At 41.4% G+C, this 27,753-nt stretch overlaps 1 protein-coding gene and 1 long non-coding RNA gene across 7 annotated transcripts in view; one reads left to right on the top strand and one right to left on the bottom strand.

Moving 5' to 3' along the window:
* Window positions 1–27,753, bottom strand: part of LOC122185801 — a 119,040-nt gene that overhangs the window by 66,618 nt on the left and 24,669 nt on the right. Inside the window, exon 3 of the long non-coding RNA XR_006180975.1 lies at window positions 6,588–6,682. This is a non-coding gene — a long non-coding RNA (uncharacterized LOC122185801). The remainder of the gene's footprint in view (window positions 1–6,587; window positions 6,683–27,753) is intronic.
* SYT9 (synaptotagmin 9) overlaps window positions 4,857–27,753 on the top strand; it is a 69,077-nt gene continuing 46,180 nt past the window's right edge. For all 6 annotated transcript variants that reach the window (XM_042881923.1, XM_042881924.1, XM_042881921.1 and 3 more), the window contains exon 1: window positions 4,857–5,039. In XM_042881923.1, the coding sequence (XP_042737857.1) occupies window positions 4,892–5,039 (148 nt within the window). In that variant the 5' untranslated portion in view covers window positions 4,857–4,891. The remainder of the gene's footprint in view (window positions 5,040–27,753) is intronic.

The raw sequence follows: 27,753 nt of genomic DNA, 5'->3' as shown, positions 1-27,753 counted from the left end.
GCATCTTGTTTTCTTTCCTTGATGAGCCAGAGAACAGCGTAATCTGCCTGGTAGCTGTATGAAAAGCTTATCTAGTTCATTTTGTATTCATCTGAAGTTGATCCGCTTAATTATTTCTTCCATTAAACAGCCCAGTGCTGCCTTTTCCTGTTGGAATAAGCGTCTGTATTACAGGAGGAAGATTTTATGCTCAGAGGAGCTGGGATTAGAAGAACAATCACTCTGCTATCAGAGATTTGTGTTTGGAGGCCGATTGCTTTGGAGCACATAGGAAAATTTCTGCGTTGATGCGCATCTGTGTTGTGACATAATTTCAAGCTCTGGCATGGCAGCAGATATTCTAGTCCACAGAATGAGAACTGCTGGTTTGGGATAAAGAAGACATGTAGCGCTATTAAAAATCACAAGGAAGCACACGGCAAAGTAGGCCAATGCAACTGCTTATAGCTGACTTCATGGGCTGTGGTGTGCAGCGCTCTCTTGAAACAGAGCATTTTGGGGCAGAGGAGGGATTGATGCATTCTTTTCTGTTACTGCAGCGAATTCCATTAGACCATAATAAAACGGAGAATAAGGGAAAGGAAAGGCTTTGAGATCTCTGGCTCTCCAATGTACCGAGATACAAGCACTCTTCACAAGTATGGCAAACTTGTCACGGGTAGTTGTGCGGAGCTTCCCTCTCTCCAGTGCTACCTTGGTTTTTCTCTCCTGCGCTCTACTCTCCGTTCATCTGCACCTCGTGAAATTGCCTAGCATTTGTCTGCTTTGCAGTTATGATCATCTGAAACAAGGCACTCACAGATTAAATGACTGAGAACTCGCTAGAGTTGATGCAGTTTCTGTTTGCAACCACAAACTGCCCAGTGGTGCTCAGAACTTTGCTAAATGTTACTTCAAAAATGCACGAGTCCTGCCCAGTACTGCTTTGGAGCACAGCCACGTCAGTATTTACTTCAGCAGCTTCGCTGAGCAGCCAGTTGGATTCAGCTTCTGCTGTCAGTCTGGAGATATCCTAGCTGCACAGACAAGGAAATGTGCTGAAAGCTGGTTTCTTATGTGACACTCAGAAGGTTTCCCATCATTTTTACTTGGCCATAACCTTTGACACTTCGGAAATATTAATTAGCGAGCCGAGTTCTCCATACTTTTTTTTCCAAGACTGTTATCTCAAAATTCAGATCAGCCAAAATTGGATCGTGTCTCCTTCTGTGACTCGGTTGCTTCAGAAAGTTCTCTGTTAACTGAAAACCCAGTGACAAGTCAGCTTATGAGTTTTGTTTGGATAAATACGTTTATGCTTCCTGTGAGAATTCATATTAGTAGGCACTAATAAATGCTTCCTGGTTCAGGCCTGAAGCCTTTAACTTCAGACACTACAGAGAACCTGAGTACATGCTGTATCCGTTTTGGAGGAAAATGAGTAAAAAACCAAATGACATAAAACTTATCTTTTGTACACTTAAAGCACTGACTAGGAGCACCTCATATCACCGCAACTCCACTGTGAAGGCACATTCAAGGTCCAGGTGATTATAAACTGGAAACACTGAACTTGGTTGTGACACTCAATGCTGTTGAAAGCCAGGTTTCATTTGGGGTGTCTGTGACTTGCTTTGTCAATTCTTACTTTTTCCTTGTGATTGGAGTTGAAATTGCAGTGATGAAATTGCTCAGAGAAACCTATGAACTATGAAAAGAGATTTCATGGGTTCAGGGCATTTAGTTCAAGGAGTGGGAGCTCAAGTGATTTTTTGTTCTCTGCCTTCTGTGGCTGTGAATGACACGGAGTGGGCTTGGAAAGCACAAGCAATGAATAATTGGCTGGTATCCAGCCAGAAACTTTGAGTTCTTTGATCATGGTGCAGATTACTCAGCCTCTGGCCTGTTGTCCATCCATAGAATCATAGAATCACAAGGTTGGAAACAACCTGCAAGATCATCTAGTGCACCTGTCCTCCCACTACCATCGCTACCACAAGCTATTAAACCATATCTCGTAGCTCCTCATCCAGACGCCTCTTGAACACTGCCAGGGACGGCAACTCCACCACCACCTCCCTGGGCAGCCATTCCAGTGCCTGACCACTCTCTGAGAGAAAAAGTTCTTCCTTATATCTAATCCAAACCTCCTCTGGTTCAACTTGTGGCCATTTCCTCTGGTCCTGTTTGTTGCCTGAGAGAAGAGGCCAAACCCTCCTCATCACAACCTCCCTTATGGTCAGTAATTACAAACTCTAACATTCAACATATGGTTAAAAGGAGTGGCCCTCTGCTGCATGCAATGCCCTTCCAGGACAACAGTTAATTAGGGCAGCATTCACTGGTGATCTTCAGCAGAACGCCTGCCCTGAATGGGCAAAATCTGCAGCTGAGACAAGAGTAAACTCATCAAAACTAGGGATGACTGCAAGTACAAAAACACATAACTGATGGCAACAAATGGAGAGGTAATCCAGTTTTCACAAATGTGCATAGGAAGGAGAGATTGCATCTGCTTTTAGACACAGCAGATTACATTTACTGCAGTTATCTCTAGAAAAAGACATGGGTATTTTCTTGGATAATGCACTTAGTATATGCTCAGTGCTTTTGAGAATATATGTCTTTGTTTATTATGAATGACATCCAAGCAATTTCATGGTCTTTCCTCTACTAGGCTGTGAGAAATTTCCTGCCATCACCTGCATTACAAACATCTCAGCACCTTCAAATTGCTACCATTTAAAAATGAAACAAGATACTTTAATTAGAGGAGAAAGAAAAAGAATTTACCACTCCATCACCCAGCTGTCCAGAGTTCATTCTGCAGTGAGCTAGAATTCCAGGTTAATGATGGGCTTATGGTGCTACAGGATCAAAACCACACTTGAGTAAATACATTAATATTCCTTTCAATTGATACATTCAACCATCCTGGACACAGTGCAAGCAATAGAACACCACAGCTGTCCAGCATGATCACTGGACTCCTCAGATTGTACTTGACAGATGTCTCCAACAGTGGCCTTTGACAGCTTCTCTGTCTTTCCTCCTCTTTATCCCCAGCATGGAGCAGTACTCAATTTGGTGTTAGAGATGAAAGAGTTGCTCCCTTACAGAGAGCTTACAGACGTGAATAATTCATTTAGCTTTCTGAAGTCAGTTTTCCCCCAAAGAGACTCTGGTATATCAGAGTTCTCCTATGTTTTATAAATCTCTTCTTGTGCTGCAGTGAAGCCCTTCTTCACTGTAGCACAAGAGCAGCAGCAGTACTCCTACTGCCTGGTACTTGGTTTCCAAGAACACTGTGTTTCACAGCAACTCTTCCAAATTCTCTTTTCCCTCTCTTCTCCAATGCTTGGAGAAGCAAGTCAACCCCACTGCTATTGGCAGCACTAACATAAGTATCTGTGCAGCATTTATTGAGGCTAGTAGGAAGTTTCCTCTTGCTTAGATGTGAAAACGTAAACTTATGGCATGAACATCTCTGAGCTTTAAAAATATGACTTCAGCAACTATAACAGCTGCAGACCATTTTATCATTTAGTAATTTCTAAGAAAAACCAGAGTGAAAAGGATGCCTGTTTGTTGTGGAAGTTATACTTGCCTTATACAATCACACTTTAGAGATATCCTTTTTCTATTGTAAATGAGGAAAAAGTCATGCTAAAAGCAACGCTGCCAAAGCACTAGAAATCATTACACTACTAAACAATTCCTGCTGTTAATATCTCCATTAACAGAACACAATTTAACTTACTTCAGTTCTTCAAAAGAACTTCTACAGAAGATGTTGCTGTACACATTATTTCTAGAACCATTATTACCAGTCTTTAAACAGTAGGCTGAACATCTATGCCAGTTTGAACTTTCCCAGATCATTCTGGCCTCTGAGATTTGGTCAAGCCATCCCAATACAGAGACACAAACATCAGGTTAAACGTGGTGGCTACTTCTCCCTACATCAACCAGCCGCCCTGCCTACAAGTCCTAAAAGGGAAGCAGCACCTTACAGCTTATTTCTTGTGATAACCACGTGTGATGGAAGAAGGCTGTGCCACCCCTACGTTTCCACAGCTGCCTCCTCAGGGGGCAGGAGGCTCTCACGCCTGCCTCCGGTGCTATGCCTGCCTCTCAAGCCATGTCCAAGTCTAAGGTGCCCGAGATTTGTCACCAGTGCTTTAACTCTTTTGAACCCACCACACCAAACAGCTGGAGCGTACCATTTGCTACAGGGCCATGACGTTATAAAGGTTCTCCCCTCCACTAGGTTCCCGAGAGTGAGGGCACACATTACGTATAGAAAAATAATTTCAAGACAACTAGTTGAGCGAATGTAATTCTTTCTGAAAAGGAGTAGGCAGCGGTGCACAAAACCTCACGGTGTTTAACTGTAAATGAAGACCAAACGGAGACCAGCAAAGAGGGGCCTGGGGCCTGGCTGGGGATGAAGAGGAGGAGGAAGACTTCCCCGAGGTTTGCCGCCTGTCGAGCCTCTCCCCGGCTTCCCGGCCCGGTCGCGCCGCCCCAGCGGAAAGGCGCAGCCCACCGGCAGAGGCGCCGGCAGCGGCGGGCAGGGCAGCGGCTGGACGGGCGCTCCCCGCCGGGGAGGGCTGCCGAGGCGCGGCGGGGCGCACGCCCGCCCTCCCGGCTCCCGCGTTCAACTGGTGGGACCCTCCTCCTCTCCATCATTCTCCTCCGCCACCGAAGCGCGGCGCGGCCGGCGGGCAGCGGCGCCGGGTCGGCCCCCGGCGGCGCGGCTAGCGGCGGGGGGTGCGGCAGGCGGCCGGCGGCGCTGGCGGAGGATGCGGGCGGCGGCCCGGTGGCGCGGGGGGCTGCTGGCGGGCGGCGGGCAGCGGCGCGGCGCCTGACCGCACAGCTCCGCTCCGCTCCCGAGGATGCTTGGGGGGCGATGCCCGGCGACAGGGAGGACGAGATCTGCCAGAAAGCGCTGCAGCTGCTGGCCGAGCTGTGCTCCGTCGGCGCGGTGGAGAACGAGAATTGCCGGGATTTTATCTACTACCTGCGGGACAGAGCCCGGCCCCGCCTCACCGACTCAGGTATGGCCGGCGGCGCGGCTCGGCGGGCCGGGCGCGGCGGCCGGCGCCGTTCCCGGCTGCGGGCGGAGGGCGAGTTCCGCAGGCGGAGGCCGGGAACGGTGGAGCGAGGCCTGCTGGCCCGCGGGGATGCCGGCGGCGGGAGCGGGAGCTCCCCGCAGCCCCGGCGCTGGGTGCATCCCCGGAAGGCGGGCGAAGCTCCCCGATCGCTCTCGATCCCGCTCGCCTAGCGAGCGTCCGCGGTGCAGCTCGGCGCCGGCTGCCTGCGAGCTGCGGGCAGGGTCGCGGGCAACTTTCCTGGCCGGCAGGCGGCGGCTGGCCCGCGGCCTCGGAGGACGGCCCGGCTCGGAGCGACCTTGCCCAGCGCGGCCGATGCCTCGCCGCCGTGTCGCGGGGCTACGGGGCTCCTGCTGTGCTCCTGTGGCCTTACTTGTGGAGGCGCAGGGTTTGCGCTGCAGCATACGTACGACACAGTTTGAACCCAGGCCATTCTATGATTCTACGATTCTAACTTTTCAGCTGTGCATTTTCACAAGGCAAACCGGCTGTTTCTCGTATGACTGTAGCAGGTGTAGGGGTCGTAGGTCTGACAAGATGCAAACTGAGTGTTTGTGTCTGCGTGTTTCAGGATTATGGTTGCCTTTTTGTATCTTGGCAATAGCACCGATTTTAAAACTTTCACGTCAGGAAGCTTCTTAATGAAGAAGCTGTGCTCCAGCTGCTCGGAAATGCTGAAAGATTAATGATGCTCTTTCTGTACATCTCTGATCATAAGGGAAAGGCAGAGTACGGTTTGAAGTAGGAGCCTATTATGTTTACATCATCAAGTGGAGTTTGCTTAGTATGAGGAGGAGACATTTAAAGAGTTAAAATAGAAGTTGAAATGTTTGTCATACTGTGAAGCCTTGGTGCTAGATCGGCTATCATCACAGCCTCACATTATGTTCCTTAATATTCTCTGACATACATTAGCTCATTTAGCACAGGGCAGTCTTATTTCAGTGTATTCTTAAACATTTTCTGTCATTTGCAAAGTCTGAAGTACAGCTCAAAGTGCAGCTTACTGACAAATGTTTGGATATGCCAAAAAGTCTGGAGGAAACCAGGAAAAATACGAAAATATTCAGAGAAGGAAGAAGGGAAGCTCTTATAAATGAATAAGGATATACAAGCAAACACTGGATACAATACTAAGTTCGCTTGTATCCAGTGTTAGTTGCAGCCATTCTGGCTTCTCTCTTATTAAAAAATATTCAAATTAAAGTAATTCATGCAATTATTGGATAAGGATTCTTTAAAATTAGACAAATCCGTTTTGTTCTTATAATCCAATTTAATTTGTTCACACAAGCAGCAATTTTGGTGAGACCTGTGATTTTCTGTAATTTTCATTTACCAAGGGATCAATCACATATTTGTATATCAGGTGATTATTCCTAAAATGTCTACTTGAATCAGTGCCCACATTGAATACTAAATTACCTGAAATGCATAGGAGGACTTCAGCCTCATCTAACTTGAATAACAGCTTTCCAGATTTCTTTAAAGTACCTGTTTTTCCATCAGCCTGAGGCAGAGAGTACCTGGCGTCGATCTGGAAGCGTTCTTCAAACAAGGTGTGCTCAGTAAAAATTCATTACCACTACCTAAAGGTAAAATAAATAAATAAATAAAATTGTATTTATTTCTACCTGGCTTGCTTAAAGCATTATTACACAACAGACTTCTGATATCGTTGCAAACCTGCTCAGTTACACAGAGCAGTGCTCCCTAACCTTCGCCAGCCGATGCGCAACAACAGTGAGCAATTATGCTGCAGGCAGCATCTTTGTATTGGCCTCAGTTTTAACATTTTTATTTTCTGAAGCTGCAGGCAATCTCAGAGGGTCTGGCAGGGAACGCATTACCCATGAGCCCTGACTCAGAAACCGCTTCTGTAGAGTTCCAGTATTATGTCAAGAATATACAAATTTACCCTACCTCCCATTTCTTTGATTAAAATACATATGGTATCCCACTAAACTGGCTGCCCACAAGGTTTGTTCAGCCAATCCTTGGATATCATGGTAAGAAGACAGTCTACCTGGCTTCCAAAAATAAATAACATGATTTGCAATCATATAATAGTATGCTGGCTTGATTTAAGTTGTGGATTTTGTTGACTTACTAATGGTGGAGAAGCCCTGATAGCAGATCCAGCCACTCTCCAGCAACTGGGGGCCTGAACAGAGAGGTGAAGAAAGCCTGTGCTGAAAGAGGGTGTCTTTGTAGCAGAATTTGGCAAAAGATGAAGTTGTGATTTTTATAACCTATGTTTCTTAGCTGTGTGAAGGTGATGTGCATTAGACAAATTTAGCAATCTCCTGTTTGGCCAGGCAATAGACCTGTCTAAAAATGTCATGTTATCATAGAATCATGAAGGTTGGAGAAGACCTCTAAAGATTCAACTGCAATCCATCCCCACCATGTCTGTCAGTGCCATGACTCCATGACTCTTAACACCTCCAGGGATGGTGTCTCCATCACCTTCCTGGGCAAGTGCATCCCAATGCCTCACCACTTTTTCTGAGAAGTTTTTCTTACTATCCATTGTGAACCTCCCCTGGCACATCCCGAGGCCGTTACCTCTCCACAGTTCTCTCAGTTGAGAAAAGCGTAGCTGGAGAATATACATAATTAGCTTTTGTGCAGAAATGAAGGCATTGCCCCTGGCTTGTGTGTGTTTTTCTCTAATGAAGCAACTACTTGCTTAGCCCCAGCCACATGAAGGGTACAGCTGACATGCAGCACCACACTCGGTTTGAGCCATTAATGTGGTTGGCTTTACCATGTGTGTTGCAGCAGGGCTGGACAGCTGCAGTAGTTACTGCAAAGCCAAACTGAACTGTGGGAATACTGAGCTCAACATGAGGGTCCGTCAGCAAACTTGGTCTCACAGACCCTCCAACACACTCAGCAGCAAAGTCCCCATGGAAACCTCTCATTTCATACATAATGCCCGTGCAGCTGTGTCCGTGGCCTGCCACCATCCCAGCACTGGACTGGTGTGCAGCAGAGAGGGGCAGGTCAGCGACTGGGTGCTGCTGACACATCTTTATTTTTCACTTAATTTGCTCTATTTTGGGAAGCACTGCACTGCTTAGAACATAAGTTTAAGGGCTAATGAGTTTTAGACGTAATGCACTGGTCTGGATTTGAAGGGTGACATGGGTGAGTCAGATTTTAAAGGTTTTCAGAAAAGTAAAAATGCAAATTAGGCATTTAGTAAAAAATCTTCAGTTAGTTCAATAGGAGTTATATGTCAGACCACTCTTAAAGATCCCAATAGGCATCCTTAAGCATTTGGATACCTTAATAAGCTGCATCTTCATCTTTTTCATTGTTCTGCTCTGTATTTGTAAAATGTTGATAGTATTTCTAGAGCACAGAGGTGTTTTATGAGGATAAATTGCTGTAAAAAGGCTAAGCGTACCAAATATGTAATATAATCATAAAGAGAATTCATATGGACCTCATATAAATAGTCAAATGAAAACCTTGTTTGTCATATGGACATTTGAGAACAGCTCCTCAAGGTCACTTCATGACACCAGGTAAAGCCAACAGCAATTGCTGCAGATGAGGAATCACAGAATCATAGAATGGCTTGGGTTTGAAGAGACCTTTAAGGTCATCTTGTTCCAATCTCCCTGCTATAGGAGGGACACCTCCCACAAGACCAGGTTGCTCAAAGAATGGAGCAAACATTGGAATAAAAATTGCGTGACTGAAGGAATTATAGCAATTTGTAACAAAAACAGGAAGGCAGGAAATCTGAATGATGACACCAATAATTATTAAAATAGAAGTTAAGACCACAAAAGTTGCACCTCTTTCTGGACTGCTTCTCTAATAGGTTTCCCTTGCAACTTCTTAACTGAAAAACATGGTGGAGCATGAATCAGAACGGCCAAAAAGGTCATGTATGTCTTTGTACACAGCTGGACTTTTTAAAAAGATGGATGCTTTGGAAAAAAAAAAAATTCAAGAGGAATAGATACATTGCTTCAATTTAGGATAGAATAGATATGGCATAGAAAAGAGAGAGAAAGTGAACCGTTATTGCTGGTTTGAACTAATGTTCTGCCCTTGGTCTGCCAACATGAATCGGCTGCATGAGTTGGAATTAGCATTTCATTCTCATTAGTTTGACTGTGTCAGTGTTGAAATCAACCTTAAAGCTTTGCTGTTGTTGCTTTTCTCCTGTATAGGTGCGTTTTTTGTGTGGCGGGGTTTTTGTTTTTTAAGCAAGGACAACTTTGCAGAGCAGTGCAGTGGTAGGCTGCCACTGTTCTGCACAGACCTGATGAATTTCTGCACTGCCTTTTGTTACAGTGTTTTGCCAACTTCGCAATGACGTGCTGGCTGCCTACCTTCTACTGACTGCTAGATGCAGCAACAAAGTGCTTAATACATAGTTACCTCATGTTTGCTGATACTGAGTATCACTAAAATTCAGTCACATAAATGAAAAGTATAAAAGCTGCCTTACATAAAAATACATGGCCTGAGAATATTCTACAGACTGAGTTTTTCTTCCCCTAGTTAAGATATAGAAAGATGCAACCTTTGAAAACTTAAAGTAAAAGGTTTGAAAAGGTCAGAGAAAGCTGTTATGAGCTTAAGGATTGAGAGAGAGAGAAAAAAAAAAAGACATTTATAAAGATAAGAAATATATAAAAAGTCTGGGCCATTAATCATAATAAATTTTCTTTAATGTCACAGTGAGTGGAATAATAAATAGAAAGTAAATTTTCCTATCTAAAAAGTTTTCTATCCTTCCTACTTGAAAGTTGGCTAATAGATGCTGAAACAGAAAAGTGGTGAATGTTGTGAATATAAGCATGGCCATTAGGCATAATGTATGCCATGGGTCATAAGAAGGAGGTCAGTACTGTACCATGTCAGAAAGTCAGAATTCGCTCTTTGACTTAAAAATAGTTGACAATCAAGAAACTAAAATGTGAGCTTTGAAACGTGGTGGATATTTAAGGTGCAACTTATGAGGATGCAGTTATGTTCTTGTAGAGGGATTTAAGAATCTCATACTTCTACAAATAATGTAGCGATTGATGCTATCAACTTCAGGAAGGACAAAAGGGCAAAGAAACAAAAGGGCCTCACAGGATGAACTGTGGCCTCCCAGCTTCCAGTGGAATGTGAGAAAGTTTTTTTTTGTGGAGATCATTCTAGGGGACTGATTCCTCCATTGGAAGCTGATCCTTCGTGTATTTCTGCTCTTCAGAAGAGAAGAGAATGCAAACAGGATGTGTAGTTCACCAAATAAAGCAAGATTCTTTATATGGAACTATATTTCAGGAACATAAAAAGTAGCAGGGTTTCATCAAGATAGTAAGTACGTACAGGTTTATGTAGATAAATGCATAAAACATTTACAGAGTTGTAATGAGTCAAACTCATGAGTAAAACTTCCAATGTTTTTGATTTTACTCATTGTGAGGCATTGTTTGCCATGTTTTTTACCTTATTTTCACCCTGAAAAATGAATATAAAATGCTGCCACTCAAAATTGATCATATTCTGTATGTTCTGTCAGTACAAAACAGCCACTGACAATGTCAAATGAACAGCAAAGTCCAAGTTCTTTGAATTTCAAGAACCAAAGTACAGTTTCAGGATTTTTTTTAAAAAAGCAGTGCAATGCATTTATGTACTTTAAACTGAAAGCATGAATTCTTTTTCTTTTCTGAAAAGTCATGAGCGAGTTTGCAGAAGGTAAATGTAACTCTTTCCTGTTGATTATATTGAGATTCTCTGCTAGTTTAATTCCATGTAAAGAAATAAGCAATCAAAGATTTTCCTGTGCTACTGGAAAAGCTTCGTACCTGGATATCCTGGGAAATTTGTTTGAAACAGGTCACTCTGAAATTTGAAACATAGTGCAGAAAAGAGCAAATCTTATGTTGAGGGAAAAGGAACTGTGTGCTTACTAATGGCCTGATAGCTTTAATTGTTTCTTTGCAAAATAAAGAAGAAAGTATGGAGAACATGAATGAAAATGAAGAACAGATAAATTACTACAGTTCAAGATAAAGGTTTTACTTTAATACAACTACTTAGAGATAAATAATTTTGTTACTTCCTCAGGTAACCTGGAGATGTGTAGATATTTCACCTAAAATTTATGTTCCAGAAACAGGAGAAGGAAGACTACAAAGATCATCTACATTATTAAGTATGATCTTGAATTTCGGTGAGGTTGGAACATAGTCAAATTATACACTGTTCAAATATGAAAGACCCCCTTCATTACCAAAGTCATTTTCCTTTTTTAATGGTGCAAAACTACCTCAAGGTGTCCCTTTGCTCTTAACATGAGGATGGAAATCCGTTGAGGTGTTCTGTAGTGCTCTGACAAATATTTGTGCCATTGCTCTCTTGTGGCTGCCCTTGGATTGCTTTGGGGAGGAGCCGTATGATAGAAAGGAGAAAGGTGGCCTTCTAGCTCTTCTTGACCTCTGCATCTACATCCAAAATAGGTATGGAATGCAAGAGATTTCTAGGGCTTCCATTCCCATTGTGTTTTTACTTCTCACTTACATAGGAATTATATTTAACTTATGCTGTTTACAGTATGCATTCACACACCAAAACAATGGCATAAACACTGTATAATGCTTGTCTTAGATTAATGTCAACTATGCTCTTTTGTATACATTTTTAAGTGTATTTTCTTATATACTAAATTCACTTTATATGTATGTATATCAAGAGTATGTATTTACTGAAGTCATTGCAATCACATTTGTCAAGTCATCCTGAAAGTCAGAATAACACATCAATTAACTCAGAAGCCAGTTATGTCTATAGCCATCCCACAGGTTAAGTCTCCTCCAAACGTGCGATGAATATTAAAGAAAACCAGTAGTTTGAATGGTAACAAAAATATATATAATTGAAAAGAGCTTAGAGAGTAACGACAGAAACAACAACCTTTTAAAAAGTAGGCTGGTTAAATAGCACACAGTCTGTCTTATACCTGAATTTTCCTCTTAATGCCAATTTTGCTGGTGAAAAACAGGAGGCTAAATTTAGCCCTTGCACATATGACTGTTCTCACCACTAAAACTTTATCACTGCATTTGTCATAACTCTTATTTCAATAGGTTTTGCATGTTTCCTTTAGACAGCGGGGGGAATGGGAAGAATTTGTTAATTGCAGTTTCCTAAGAAACATCTGAAAGCTTAATTTCTGCAGGCAACAATTTCTGTTTGGAGAGAAAGAACTCTGATCCTTTAAGTAGGGGTGTAACTGTAATGGATTTATGGGTCATTAATTCATCAAAAACATGAACATGTGTTACAAGAATGGTGCTATTCTGAAGTGCTGCAGTTCTGCACTGTTACATTTTTTGTGTGATCCAAGTCCAAGTGCTCTGCCACATTTTCACCCCCTCCCCGATAGCTTTCTGGAAACTTCCTTTCCAAACTAATTTGTCAGAGTTTAATTACATTGACAATTCAGAAACCTAGAGATGTAACTCTGAAAAGACTGCTGTCACAAGCAGTTCTGTGAACAGCAGATACAGTTAAATTGAGTCTTGAGGCTGCAGACCAGTGTAGTGTCTTTGGTGTGCAACATGTAGAGTTTGAACTGCATTTTTTCCTTGGGTAGAACTCTGGTTCCTTGAACATAATCAAGATCTAAACTTATTGGAAGCCTCTGCCCTTACCACAGATTTGACTGATGCTGATGAATAGATGCAGGAGTTACTTATATGATACATGAGACTGCAAGTGCATTTTTGCCACTGTGTAGTATGTTTCCTTATGTTATTCCCACTGGAATTCTATTCCATGATTCCTCTGTGTCCCAGTGGTCTGCCAGGACATTGCATGTAGGCAGCTGTGCTGGCAGTGCAGACCTAGAGGATTGCTTGGGAATTAAACATTGCTTTCTCAAATTGCTTCTGTGCTGGGAAAAAGGAACAGGAAATGTTTGCAGGCTTTGCATTTTCTAGGTAATGTAAAATCTTCCTTTAGGAAGACCTTCTATTTTTCCTGTTGTTTTGAACCATTCAGGGCACAGATTTGAATGGTGTTTTGAACTGAGTGAGTATAGATCTGGCATTTATTATTCAGTGCTTGGCAATAACTTTGTCTTAGAAGGCTCATAGTGGTGCTGCTCAGTGACAGCTCATGTTCTGCTTTCAGGTTAAACTGAATCAGAAAAAAGGTGTTCCCTACCTCTTACTTCAATAAGAAATAAGATAGAGCAGTCTGCAGTACTTACAGGTCATCTTAGCAGAGAGGCTTGGAGCCAAAGCATTCCCTGTTACCCTTTCATCTACAAGAGTCAGGAGCAGAAAGAAGCTGCTGCAGTTCTTTGCTTCTCCTTGATCCCTTTCTCTGCCATGGTCTGGGAAGAAGAGTTCCCCAGGCAGGTGAATGATGCAGATCATCAAGCAATATGGTCACAATGATATATTTAATAAGCAGTGAAAACAGGTTTGTAACTGAAAGCTGTAATTCCTGGCTTTTCCCTTATTTAGCATGGGCCCATCATATTTTTGCAATTCATTTTTCAGTTTATACTTATGTTAATAAACACATTCCTAGGTTTCAGTGCTTCCCACATTGAAAATAAAGATCCTGGATGGTTTAGAGCAAAGCTGTACTTAAGAACATGTATTGTGCATTTTTTTCCCCTATATTTTGTCATTAACTTAAGCTCTTTTGTGGCTCTATTTACACTAAAGATATATAGAGCCATAATTTTGGTCTAAACCTTTATGTCCCTCTTATACTGTTAACAAAATTTCAGATCAAGTGATAAGAATTTAGAATAATTACAGATGAAAGGATGTCTTGGATGAAAAAAAAAAAGCAGGTAGTTGCAATTTTACAACTTCTACAATCTTCAGTTCTCAAAGATCATCATCTTACAAGTGAAACCTTTTCTGTATCTTCTGTAGTACTGTGAAGTAGTGAGCACTTGATTCATTTATCTGGAAAATACAAAAAATTCTGTGACACAAAGAAAATGTTATACACAACTGATGGCTTGCACAGTTGGTGCATTACCATGGCCACACTGAATCTTGTGTATTTTATGTTGCTCAATATTTTTAGCTGTGTGTGTTTTGGATTTTCAACATTCATTAGCCAAGTCAAATCAGTTTGGCTTCCTTTGGCAGACACACTGCAGGATTTTCTCTTCTATACTCCCTATGGTTATTTGGAATTGAAAAATACATTGTATTCTGTGGAAACTGGCATACACAGATACGTCTTAAGCCCATGTACAGCTCATTTGTGTCTATTAAGATGAACATTGGAAGAATCCAGGAGCATGTAATCTTTCAGGAAAATCTAATCTTAATTCATCTATGTTTTAATTCCTTGACTTCATAAGTATCTTGTTTTCTCCCCAAATTTAGCATGATTTGAGAATGCAGTTGTGTTGCTATTTAATAAAAAAAATACAGTATTTGACCTAGCTCACACATACATTATCTCATGAGCCATCTAGCCAAAGCCATATAAAGTACTTGTTAGAGTTCTCTTTCAAAACTTTCTACCTACTTTTGTAATTTGCAAGAGGTTCATGCCCATACAGTTAATGATTTTATTAACATAGACTAAGATAGAGGATGTTTCTGACATCTATCAAGTTTTGTAAATTATTACAGACTGTAATTCAGTAGAATTGTCCTAGTATATAGCATATACACAAAATAATGTGCAATGCTGATTAGAAAGTTATCAGTGAGACCAAGTTTCACAATCTTCTGTTTCCATTTGCAGCATATGTTTTACCCCTTCAAAGGAGAAGTTTCCTTCATTTTTTTTTTCCCTACAGATCAACGGATAAAAATTAATGACCAGTCACTTCATCTTTTGTGGGAAGCTTACCATAAATAGGCTGATCTCAAGTATTTATTATGTTAAGGTCTCTCTGCACAGCGTAAAGGAGCAGAATGTTTCATGAGGCTGGCTCCAGGGAAATCAAACAGCTGGTTCTTCCTGAGTGCTGTTCTATCCCCTGTAATAGAAGTGACGTAGGGTATGTAGCAATGGCTTTATGACAATTCCTACCTGCTGAAAAGAGCTTTTCGTTCAACTAGCAAATGAATGCAAGAGAAAAGAGATCTGATATTGCTGTAAAAAAGGCAAGTTTTGAACAGAAAATCCTCCTCTTAACGACACTATTTTTTTCAAATTTTACCAATTTGCTTGGGATTATATAAACGACAAATCTAATCTAATCACTCCACCTTTGTTTAATTCTGTGATGGTCTGCGATTCTGGAGCGGATTGTCTGGAGCTGTCAGGAATGACTCCTCTTTCTGCACGTGCCCCTAAGGTATCCATGGTAGCAAAAGTACAACTTACTTAATCTAGCTTGTTGTTGTTGTTGTTTTTAAGTGATAAATGGTAGCGACGGGTTGAATGACTCAAACTGAACATTATTCCCATCTAAGCCAAGAGAGATAGATGATGAGGCTTAATGAAGAAAAGTATGGGACTAGAACATGGAGAAATGAAGTTTAGCTGGTAAACTGAAAGGTGCGGTGTTGAACTTTATTTTCCTTTGATTTGTTTGTTCCAAGTTTCTAGCTGTCCTAGAAACTAAAAGAAGTAAAAGGGACCCCTTGCTGGGACTAAGTTCTGTTCCTTACACAGCCAAGTCCGCTGTGCTGCAAGTGTAGAAACCCCACAGTGCAACAAACCTGAGCAGGAAGATTGTCTCTTGTTCAGCTCCAGAGATGGATGCAAGGAGCAGAGGTGGCAGCCAGGTCTCAGAAGAGATGGGCGTCATTAATGTTCCTGAGGGGCCAATGAACTCTGAGCAGATTTGCTGTCACTTGGCAATAGAGTTAATTGAATTGAAGCCTGGGACTTTGAAGTCCTGCCTACAGAGTCATAGTAGACAGGAAAAGTTGTAGACAAACTTCATTATTCTTCTGTTGCAAGAAGTTATATTTCTATTTTTTATTACACTAAAATTTGCCATTTTAAAAGAGTTCATAGGTTGGCAAGCCTGCCTGAGTACCATTATTTGACCAGGATACTAGAGATGTGGTTAATCAAGAAAGAGGAAACATCACCACCATGACTTCACGTAATAAGGGAAAACTGTCACTTCAGCTCCTTCCTGCACAGCAGCATCATTGTTCCTGCCAGCTTCTGTTAGATATAGAAGGTGTAACATTTTCATCTGTCCTCTCATTCTCAAGTTAATGTCTTGTTCATGCCTACCTTACTCATTCTCTACCTGTCTCTTGTTCTGATGTTATGTTATAATGAGGGGTTTGACTAGTCAGGCTGATTTTTTTCCTACTACTCCTATAGCAAGTGATGACAAAATAGTTAAAGCAGTGCCCAAAATAGCAGTGTAAAGGTATGGGTTTGCCAGAGCAACTTGACAGTAATTACTGCATCTGTCCTTCTGTGTTACATGTGAGACCCAGCACTGTGAACAAAAACTGCACTTGCTTCTTTTGATGCATTTTTCTTTCTTTCCTATTTTTCTTGGGAGCTAGAAACCAGTACAGACCTTACAAACAACAAAACCAGGAACAGCTTCAGCCTCCTCAACTTTTTTTTCCCTTCCCAAACAGGGGAGAAAAGTAATTTGTTACCTTCAGCAACATCTAAAATACAATCTCAGGATTTACTTCTTGTTCTGAAGGATGTGTACACAGAGAGAAGGAACAGAAATATTGTTAAAACAGAAGTTTGGTTAAATGTTAATTTGGCTTGGCTACTATACCTCGTTTTTCTGTCCCCCCCCTTAAAAGGAAGAATTCCAGTGGCAGTTGTTGCCCTGGTACTAAGAAGGACAAGGTGTCTACTCCAATCTGAAAACTATGTTTGTGGTTGTGTAGTGAATAATTATCCCTTCTGACAAGTCAGGCTTGTTTACTCAGAATTAATACAGTACTATTTCTCTTATTCCAAAGTGGGGAGAGGCTCTTCAGGTCATTCCCCATGCGTCAAGGCAAATGCAGCTTCAGCAGTGCAGGAAAAGCCTGAGAATTAGCTCTGTCCTTCCACTTTCTCGTTAGCTGCTCAGATGAACAACCGCTTCACGCCCTGCCGAGCAGCTGATTGGCCTTGGAGGGAAGAAGTATCTGAAGCAGTATTAATGTTTCATTCAAAATCGTGAGAGTTGAAGAGGAGTGGAGTTGGGGAATTTAAATGCACAAATCTTGCTGCATTTTATTTCACTAGGCTCTTTTATCTTAAGCAGTATCCCTAACCATCTCCCACCCTGGATTTACTCTCAGGACAGTCTTGCTGGCTTCATGAGGTATTTTTGCAAAGGTTAAAATTATCAGTGTACAGAAAGGCTTTCAGCCCTCTCTCTTCCCTTTGCTTTTTCCTCTCCACTCTCCTTACTCTCTCCCTAGCTCCGTGAACAGCATGATGTATGCTGTACAGGAGACAGAGCTATAAAGAAGCTGTGCAGTCCTTCTAGCCTCTGATATTTTCTTTTTTTCTTTTATCAGTGCTGCATCCAGGCCTGGTGTGTTTAGCATTCCCTTTTCATTTTCTCAGTAAGCAAAACTGTGCAGAAAGCTGTAAAATTAGTGCCTTAAAATGCTATCTTGACGATGTATGACCAAATTAGATGTGATAAACCAATCAGCAGAGGGGTGCAGTGAAACACATAGCAGTAAGAACAGTCAGCTGCATCCACGAAACACACAGGTCCAAGATTCCAACAGTATAAAGCATCCAAAGCTATAAAAGGGGAGCAATTTTTACTTTTCTATTTCAGCCCCAGCATTCTGAAACATGGTTGCATTAAGTACATTGAAAGACCTGCCAAAAAAAAAACATCACCGCTGTGCCTGTATGTGCAGAAGATCTTGAATTCGTTGTGAGTAATACAGCACGTGCCAGGGTTGTTAATCTGGAAATGCTAACACTAAATAAAGATTTATTTGCTCAAGATGGGAATAGAGAAGATGTTAGGTACAGAGCTGTAGTTAGTTGATCAACAGCTTTCAGATCACTAGGAGAGCCCCCGTTTTTGGAATGTTTCAAGCAGATCTGTTCCCATAAGTTACAGTAAACACATGCCAAGCCTTTATGTGTTTCTAAGATGTGTATTAATAATGAATTGAATAACTCAAATGCTGCTTATTATTTTATCTATTGGTTAATCTTTGGAGGGGTCTTTCTTTTGGGGAAAGCCTTTGTTTTTTGACAAATTCATTACAGGAATTATACTGATGTGGTCAGTTCAAAGTAATGGAAAGACAGCCAGAGTAACAAGGACTACCAACATACAAAAGGGTATAGGACATGTCCGAGTATTAATCTGTGTGAATCAAATATTATTCCACTATACATTAATACAAACCTTTTTGAACCAGTGTTGTTTTTAGAGACACAGTTCAGCTGGCTGGATAAATTGCTACTTGGGAACTGAATGCTACTGCTCTTCGCTGAGCTGTGCCAGCCACTTGGTGTTTCATTTGGAGAAATCTCTTGGTGCTGCTTTTTCTCTGCCCTTCCAGTTGCCTTTTCAGTACAGATATGCAGCTAAAATTGCACTTAATCCCCTGCTTGCTATCAGTGGAGAGAGAGCAGGGCATGTCTCAGATGTGATTTCAGTAAAGCACCAGGCAAGAAACTGGCCAAAAAGCAACCAAGAGAAAATGTTTGGTCTTCTGACTTAGGTAAAAGTGCTTGAATATGTCTCTGTGTATTTTCAGTGAATGGAGAAGAGCCTGTGTTTTGATAAGGCCCCTCAGCACTTTACTATTATAAATAATAGACAGAATATATTCTCCTCCTGTGTAGGTTAGCAAATAGAAATGTGCCTCTCTTACCAGCAAGGAAGCAGAAATTGAGATGTGGAGATTTGATGGAATACACATTCAAACAGGAATAAATAAAAGCATAAACAGGATTTCAAAACCTCTGTTTCTGTGCCAGGGTTAATCTGAATGTTCAGATATGGAATTTATTCACGATAGCTGTTTGTGAGCTTGATTGTCTGTCTTCAGATCTAAATCCCACCCCAGACTCCAGCCTGTATCTCTCTGTGCAACTGACAGGGGAACTTGTAGTTATCTTTTGCATATCCCAGCACATTCTAGTTCTCTGCCTCTCAGCAATACATTTTCAAACATATACTTTCCTGGCCTGGTTAGGTTTGCAAATGCGCATCTCGGCATGATACCATTTGAAAGGAAAACTGAAAGGATCAGTATAATAGTAATCCTTCTCACATTTTTAGTAGCAGAAACACATGATACAAAGCATGTTTCTTGGAGGGAGGGGCATTTTTTACTTGTCCCCGTTCTCCAATATACCGCCCACCAGGCACATGCTGGGTATTAAACAGTGTATTTTTTACTGTCTCCACTTACTTGTTATCAAAGATATATCTTTGTTTATCAATTTCTGTAGTGTATCTGACGTGTAAGCAGTTCATAAAATGAACCATCCATCCCTTATGTGAAAGTTCTCTAAAGAAACTGTCTGAACAGTTCTGTAACTCTATTGAGCAATCTGCTGACAGTCAGATCTCCATCAGTCTGCAAATTTGGAACAAACAGCTCTTTGAAGTGCACAGTTCTTTTCTGCTGCCTTTTTCCTTTCCTTTCTTTTTATTTAAGTGAAAATAATCTCACTTTCACAAGTGATTTTTTTTTTTTTAATTTCATATTTGGGTCATTCAAAAATTATTCCCTTCCCCTACATTCATCTGACTTCATGCATTTTAGGGTACGACTTAATTCTGTTTAAATCAGATTTCAAAAGCTCGCAAGCCAGAGGCACTAAATCCAACCTCTTTACTCCTGTACTACTGTAACTCAAAATAATCTTTGAGAGCAACATTTTCAAAGAAATGCATGTGAATGAAACTGATAACTTAGTGAGAATTTGTTATGTAAGTCCTTCACATATTTTTGAAAAACTAAGCCATATGACTTGTGTTTCCATAAAAGAAGAAACGACTGCTTCTATCCAAATTGCTTTTCTGGAGTTGGAACTGGATGATCTTGAAGGTTGCTTCCAACCCAAATCATTCTGTGATTCTCTGATCTTAGGGTTACACCGATCTATTCTGAATCACCTCATCTTCTTTATTTCATTTATTCCCTTTTGTTTTACTTGGATAAAAAAAGTATGATGCCACAAGAAATTCACAAATTCTTCCTTTAAAATACAAGAACATGATCAACTTCTACCTTCAATGCCATGCACTGTTAGCAGAAATTAGAAATCTACTGCGAGAAAGGTAATCTCTGTGAACATAGTAAGGCAAAAATAGGTTGCTAAGTGCCTACCCAAGGGTGAGAATACTGTTAATTTAAAGGACATAGGATCACAGATACTTCCAGAGAGAAGAATATATACAAGAACTTGATTCTAAAGAAACTTAAAATAATGTTAATATAACACAGTTTTATGTACTTTTTTTTTTTTTCATAATGTAATTAAGGCTCAGGAAGTGATATTCCTTCAATTTTGGTTTCATCATTTTTTTTGGCCATATGGGACCAGTATAAGTATTTGAAATTGATGGATACCTAATCTACATAGGAATGTTGAACGATAAATAAGGACCCAGTGTTAATGAAACTTATCCCAGTGCCATTCAGCTGAAGTTGTGAAAAATTAGCAAATCCTATCATCAGCATTGCAGATAGCAAGGAAAGTGGGCTGTAACTGTCTCTGGGGAGCTGAGAAGAAACTTGTATTGCTATTTGCTAGTTGCATTCTTGTTTTTTTTTCTAGGCAAGGATAAAAAGTATAGAGATCAGAAGATGGAAAAAAACCAGTGCCTAGAAATTTATCATCAGTTTCCTCTGTTATATCCATTTAATTTTCCCATTCAGAATAAATAGAATTCCTGGAGTTCCTCAAAAACCAAGGAAATCCCCAGGTCTAAGAGCAATCCAGCAGATCAATGCTTGAGAAAAGAGAGAAGACATGGAAACAGCAGCTTAGGGTTTTCTCTGTTTTCTTAAATATCCCACTGCTATGGATGATGATCCTGGGGGATGTTGGGCTGCTAACAGCATTTTCTTCTTCACAGTGTGTAATTCTGAGAGTGCTGAGAGAAGTCATTCTGCCACACGTACAGATTCCCCTTGGCCGTGGTTTTGAGAGGACAATGTTGCAAAACTGATGGCTCCTTCTCTACGTCCCATTCCTTTCTGTACACACACCTGGAGATGCTGGCAGTTAACACAGAGGGTATATTAAGGCATCTGGCTACTGGGGAAAGATTCTAATTGTACTAGTCTCTAAGAAAGCTATTCTGTATGCCGTGATTATTATTGCTCTCTGTGGTTACATTATTTATACTCTTTTTCTTATTTACTGCTTGAATGAACCTAATACATTTGAAATTATGTTTCAGAAGAAGAAAGATACTATGCAACTGGTGGTATTCCACTGCAGAATAACCCCTGAAGGGATTTGTAATCCCCTGTTACTAACATCATGTAATAGTGAGCCAAAATGAATAATAATACTATGAACACTGCTTCTCATTCAGCCTCATTTGGTTTCAGTTTGCATTGCCTAGTATCATTATTAAGTATTTATGCTGTAGATGACATCCAGGGGCTGGTCTAAATAGTCTTGAGCCCCCGGCAGCAGCAGCAGCACATAGACATACAGATATTTTGTTCCCTCTCTTCAAACACATGCTATACAAACTCTGTAAAATACTTGCTAGTAAGTATTCACTGTAGTTAAACACAAGGCAGTACATGCTGGACATCAGTCAAAGACGTACAATAGCAAGCAGTTTACTAATTACTATTAACGTTTACAGGATTTGGAATGTCTTAATTGATTTCGGCACTGAAAGTACAGTCTGCTAAATTGCTTGTCACCTCTGTTTTATCCTAGGCCTCACTGAGAAACTCATGCAATTAACTGTAATTGCTATAGTGTATTTATTCTAAAGTGTATAATGCATTATTATTTTGTTATTTGGATTTCAAAAGTGTGGAGTTAATTGCTTAGAAAAATACAATTCAAAATAAGGCAATCTTGTAGTGAGGTGGTTTGGTTCTTTTCAGAGTGGAAAAACAGGAGGATTTTAACATAACTCATGTTGAAACTCATAGTTCTTCTGTATGGAAAACCTCACTGACTTCTGGGAGAGTAACTTAAAAGATACTACAGATAAATCACCATTACCAGCTTGCGTGGCCCCAAGTGAGGAGTTTGACATGCTGTGCACCACTGTGCTTATAGGACTGAGCATCCCCATGGTGCAATTACTAGCTGTAAAGTTTGGGCTGGCTGCCAGACCATGGCACACATCAGTGTGGGCTTCAGGAAGAACCTACACCCCCAGGGCTGTAGCAGAAGCCTGGCTGCAGCCTCGGCCCAACCTGGAGGACCAGCTACACCAAAGACACCCCTCAGCTCTGTGTCTCATTCAAGTGAGTGCTGCCAGACTCTAGGTATACACGAGGCAGGTCTGCACCAAAAACAATCCTTCTCCCTTCTCACTTGAATACTAAATTGCTTATGTGGGCAATCCTATATTACTTAGGAAGACCAGGGCTAAGGATGCAGAAACAAGTTATTCATTCTATCTGTATAGAATCACAGAATCATAGATTCACAAGGTTGGAAATGACCGGTAAGATCATCTAGTCCAACCTTCTTCTCATTACCATTGCCACCACAAGCACTAAACCATATCTCGTAGCTCCTCATCCAGTCGCCTCTTGAACACATTGCCAGGGATGGTGACTCCACCACCTCCCTGGGCAGCCATTCCAGTGCCTGACCACCCTCTGAGAGAAAAATTTTTTCCTCATGTCTAAACTAAACCTCCTCTGGTACACCCTGTGGCCATTTCCTCTGGTCCTGTTTGTTGCCTGGGAGAAGAGGCCAAACCTCTCCTCATCACAACCTCCCTTCAGGAAGTTGTAGAGTGCAGTGAGGTCTCCCCTGAGCCTCCTCTTCTCCAGACTGAACAATCCCAGCTCCCTCAGCAGCTCCTCATAAGACTTGCGCTCCAGACCCCTCACACCAGTTTCGCTGCCCTTCTCTGGACATGTTCAGCTGAGCATCAACCAACACCCCCAGGTCCCTTTCCTCTTCACAAGCATCCAGCCACTCATCCCCAAGCCTGTAGCGCTGCATGGGGTTGTTGTGGCCAAAGTGCAGGACCCGACATTTGGCCCTGTTGAACCTCATCCCAGTCACCTCAGCCCAGCAATCCAGCTTATCCAGATCCCTCTGAAGGGCCTCCCTACCCTCAGGCAGATCAACACCACCTCCCAGCTTGGTGTCATCTGCAAACTCACTGAGGATGCACTCAATCCCCTCATCTAGGTCATCAATAAGGATATTAAACAAGATGGGCTCCAGTACAGAGCCCTGGGGGACACCACTTGAAACGGGTCACCAGCTGGACTTCACTCCATTCACCACTAGCCACTGGGCACAGCCCTCTATCCAGTTCCTTACCCAAAGAAGGGTATACCTGTCCAGGCCACGGGCAGCCAGTTTCCCCAGGAGAAGCCTGTGAGAGACCATGTCAAAGGCTTTCCTGAAGTCTAGGTAGACTGCATCAACAGCCTTTCCCTCATCTACCAGTCTGGTCACCCAGTCATAGAAGGAGATGAGGTTGGTCAAGCACGACCTGCCTTTCATGAAGCCATGCTGGCTGGGCCTGATCCCCTGGACACCACACACATGCTGTGTCATTGCACCTAAGATGATTTGCTCCATGACTTTCCCTGGTACCGAGGTCAGGCTGACAGGCCTGTCATTCCCTGGATCCTCTTTATGGCCCTTCTTGAAGATGGGAGTCACATCAGCGAGCCTCCAATCCTCCGGGACCTCTCCAGTTAACCAGGAGCGCTGATAGATGGCTGAGAGCGGCTCGGCAATCACCCCACCAGCTCCCTCAGCACTGAGGGTGCAGCCCATCTGGTCCCATGGACTTGTGACAGTCCAGGTGAAGAAGGAGCTCTCTGACTGTCTCCACCTGAATCGCGGAAGGTATATTCTGAGTAGCATCCCAGACTTGATAACTGGATAACTGGTCTGGCTATTAAAGGCAGATGTAAAGAAGACATTGAGGCCCTCAGCCTTCTCCTTGTCCTCAGTGGCCACATTCCCTGTTGCATCAAGTATAGGATGAAAATTCTCCTTGGTTCTTCTTTTAATGTTGATATATTTATAAAAGGATTTCTTATTCTCTTTTACTGCAGTGGTCAATCTGAGTTCAAGTTGGGCTTTTGTCCTCTTAACTTCCTCCCTGCATACCTTATCAACTTCCTTGTAATCCCCCCAAGCAGCCTGTCCCTTCTTCCAGAGGACATAAACTCTCTTCTTCTCCCTGAGTCTCAACACTAGTTCCCAGCTCATCCACACTGGTCATCTTCTCCTGCGGCTCACCTTACGGCACTCAGGGACAGCCTGTTCTTGTGCCTTTAAGATTTCCATCTTGAGGAATGTCCAGGCTTCCTGGACCCCTTTACCCTTAAGAAGTGACTCCCAAGGGACCCGTGCTACAAGTGTCCTGAACAGATCAAAGTCCGCTCTCTGGAAGTTCAAGATAGTAGTTTTGCTGGTCAATCTTTTGACATCTCCAATAACAGGGAATTCTACAATTCCATGGTCGCTCTGCTCAAGACAGTCCCCAACCTTCACATCTCCCACCAGTCCTTCTCTGTTAAGTGAAAACCAGGTCTAGCAGGGCAACACCCCTGGTAGGCTCTCCTACCAGTTGCATAAGGAAGCAATCTTCCATGCAATCTAGAAACCTCCTGGACTGCTTTCTCTGTGCTGTATTATGTTTCCAACAGATATCAGGGAAGTTGAAGTCTGTCACGAGAACAAGTGCTGGCGATCATGGGACTTCCATGAGCTGCTCATAGAATGCCTCATCCATCGCTTCATCCTGATTAGGTGGTCTATAACAGACCCCCACCAAGATATCGCTCCTACAGGCCTTCCCCCAATCCTTACACATAGACTCTCAACTTTGTCATTCCGAACTCCAAGCTCTTCAACATCAAGACAGTCTTTAATACAAAGGGCCACACCACCACCCCTCTTTCCTCCTCTATCCCTTCTGAAAAGCTTGTAGCCATCCAATGAAGAGATGATTGTTTTCTGCATATGAAATTGATAGCAGTCCTTGAAAGGAATGTATTACCTCTGCACATCCAAGGTCAAAATATGGAATTCTGTGGTGTGCACTGAACTGCACATGTGAATTCATCTATGAGCTTAGCCTGGCAGTATTTTTTATTTTGATAGCCCAAGCTCCAGAATTAACATGGTCTGTCTAGAAACCTCAATAAAAGGAAGACTTTTGCCAAGAAGCATTCTGGGACAGCAAACATGAAGCCCTTCTTACAGACAGCAGCATGCAAAATTTTCCTTCCCAGGGATGGGGAGCTACGCTGCCTCCTGATACTAGCAGAGGTTTGCATGTTGGTCTGATTTTGATGTTTAGACTGACAGCACTTGCTCCCTTCATTTCCTAGTAGGGTAGTTCAAAGAACAGTTCATCATATAAGCTTTTCTGCTGTATTAAGTTAAGCAGAGGGTACTATTTAGTTCCTCATATTTAAGGAACTAGCTGTTCTAATTTTTCTGGAGGAAATAATTTTAGGGGAAAAGATACAAATCTAGCTAAATTCACTTAATTAATGAAAATGTAAATCCATTAGATTCTCTTTGCTGTGAGCACCAGTCAAAAATCTCTGCAAGAGTTTGGATATGATGAATATTGCCACTAGAAGTACATAAAGTATTAGAAATATCTTCTATCATAATGCAGGATGTAAACAGAAACTAATTTATTTGTATGACTTTCACTTAGTGCAAGTGAAAAGACAAGCCTAAATACCACGGGTGGATTTCTGGCTTATCTTGGAGATTGCATTTATTTTAGTTAATTATTTTGATATTTTCCATTCAATTATCAGATTAAAGTTGTTATGTAAAATGGACTTTCGATAAGAAAAGATTACTTCAGATTTTGCTTTAGAAGAAAGTATAGCAACATTGACATCTACAGAATTCTAAGTTAAAAGAGACAATTAAATTCAATAGCAGTTCCACCTACATACTGTGTGCCCTGTTATTACACAGAGTATGAATCCACTATAAATCTTTACTATCAGAATAATACAAGATTGAAGATGAACAGTATTTAATTTTCTGCCTGGATCTTCTAACATTACTACATTTATTAAAACTTCTGATTTTCTGTTTGCTTTGTTATTGTTTTGTTTGTTTGTTTTAACATCATCATAGACATTGATATTTATTGCTTTGCGCTGTATTTCAGGCATCTTAGGACCTACTAGGTGTCTCCTGGTTTTCAACTTAAGAATTTACAGTAAGCAATCCTCCAGTCTGCAGCGGTCCAGAATATCACGACAGCTTCTCAAACCTGTTCATTTTGTCAGTCGCACTCTACATGCAGTGGCACTACGCCTACTGTCTAACAGAAGGCAGGTGCATTTGCAGAGATAACAGCTTCCCCAGAACTCAATTATTTCACTAATTTATAACTAGATTATTTGGAAAAGATGTATCACCTGCTTGCTGGTCATAATTCCCCTTTTGCACTAAGCAACATTCACTAAACTGTGCATCTCTTTCTACCAAGCTGCAGGCTGTTTTACTAGAAGCAGCTGGAAAGGTCGATGGACTAAAAATCAGAAGATCCCAATTCCATCTTTAACTTTTTAACTGATTCACCCAACTTCACCTTGAACAACTGCGCTCCATATTGGTTTCCCTTGTCCATTTGTAAAGACATTTCAATAACTTTGATATTTATGGAAGGATGAAAAAAGCTGCTTAGTGATAAACAGTTTAACACTGATAATTTAACAGCTTTGTGCTACCTGCTACTTGGTAATGCGGATAGAAAAACATTACAAGCAATTCTTCAAAGAACCATTAGGGTTTTCAAACACATTTTTGGTCTGTTTACATTTGATTAACGTTTGCCAGATTGAGATTTATTCCCAGTGGCTTCAACTGTGTATGTTTGGATGCTTGTAGGGAATGCATGCAAACTTTTAATGCTTCCTCGCAAATTTCAAGAGCGTTCTTTGATTTTCTTAAACAAACAATGGCAGCACTGTTTTAAGGCAGACAGCTGACATTTTCACTAAGATAACCTAAGGTCTGAAGAAATTTTCCATAAAAATTGCCAATTTAATAATTTTAATTCACAAGGACGTTTCACACAACTGCTTGTATTCCACAAGCAGAAAGAAATTCAATTACTTATTTCAATTTATTCTGTCTTTTCTAATAAGGGACATTTCATAAAATGTACACATGTGACTTCAGGGGAGCACTCAGAGTACATTCAGAGGACAGCCAAAGTTAATAAATTGCAAACATTCCAGTTCTTAGCCTCGTTTATATTATTTCCCACTTTTTTTTTTTTTTTTTTTTTTTTAAGAAAATTAGAATATAGAAATTACTTCTTGAGTAAATGACACACAATTGCAGTTTCTCTACTTAGTGTCAAAATCTCTTTTTCTTCTTTTCTCTTCTTGCTCCTAGGAGGATTAAAGATTTCCTTTCAGGGTGGAAATATATGATTATTAGGGTATAGTTTCTCCTTGACTGGAATGACTATCAAATTCATTATATCTTTTCCTGACATTTGCATCTTTCAAGCTCCTACAATTACCTAATAAAGAAACTTAGGACCATTGCATAGTTGTAG

Source organism: Lagopus leucura, unplaced genomic scaffold (genome assembly GCF_019238085.1).
Source record: "Lagopus leucura isolate 7727_CA_CO unplaced genomic scaffold, USGS_WTPT01 Super-Scaffold_100033, whole genome shotgun sequence".
NCBI classification, from domain to species: Eukaryota; Metazoa; Chordata; class Aves; order Galliformes; family Phasianidae; genus Lagopus; species Lagopus leucura.
Note: the sequence above shows the minus strand (reverse complement) of the source record. Positions and strands in the feature narration are given on the sequence as shown.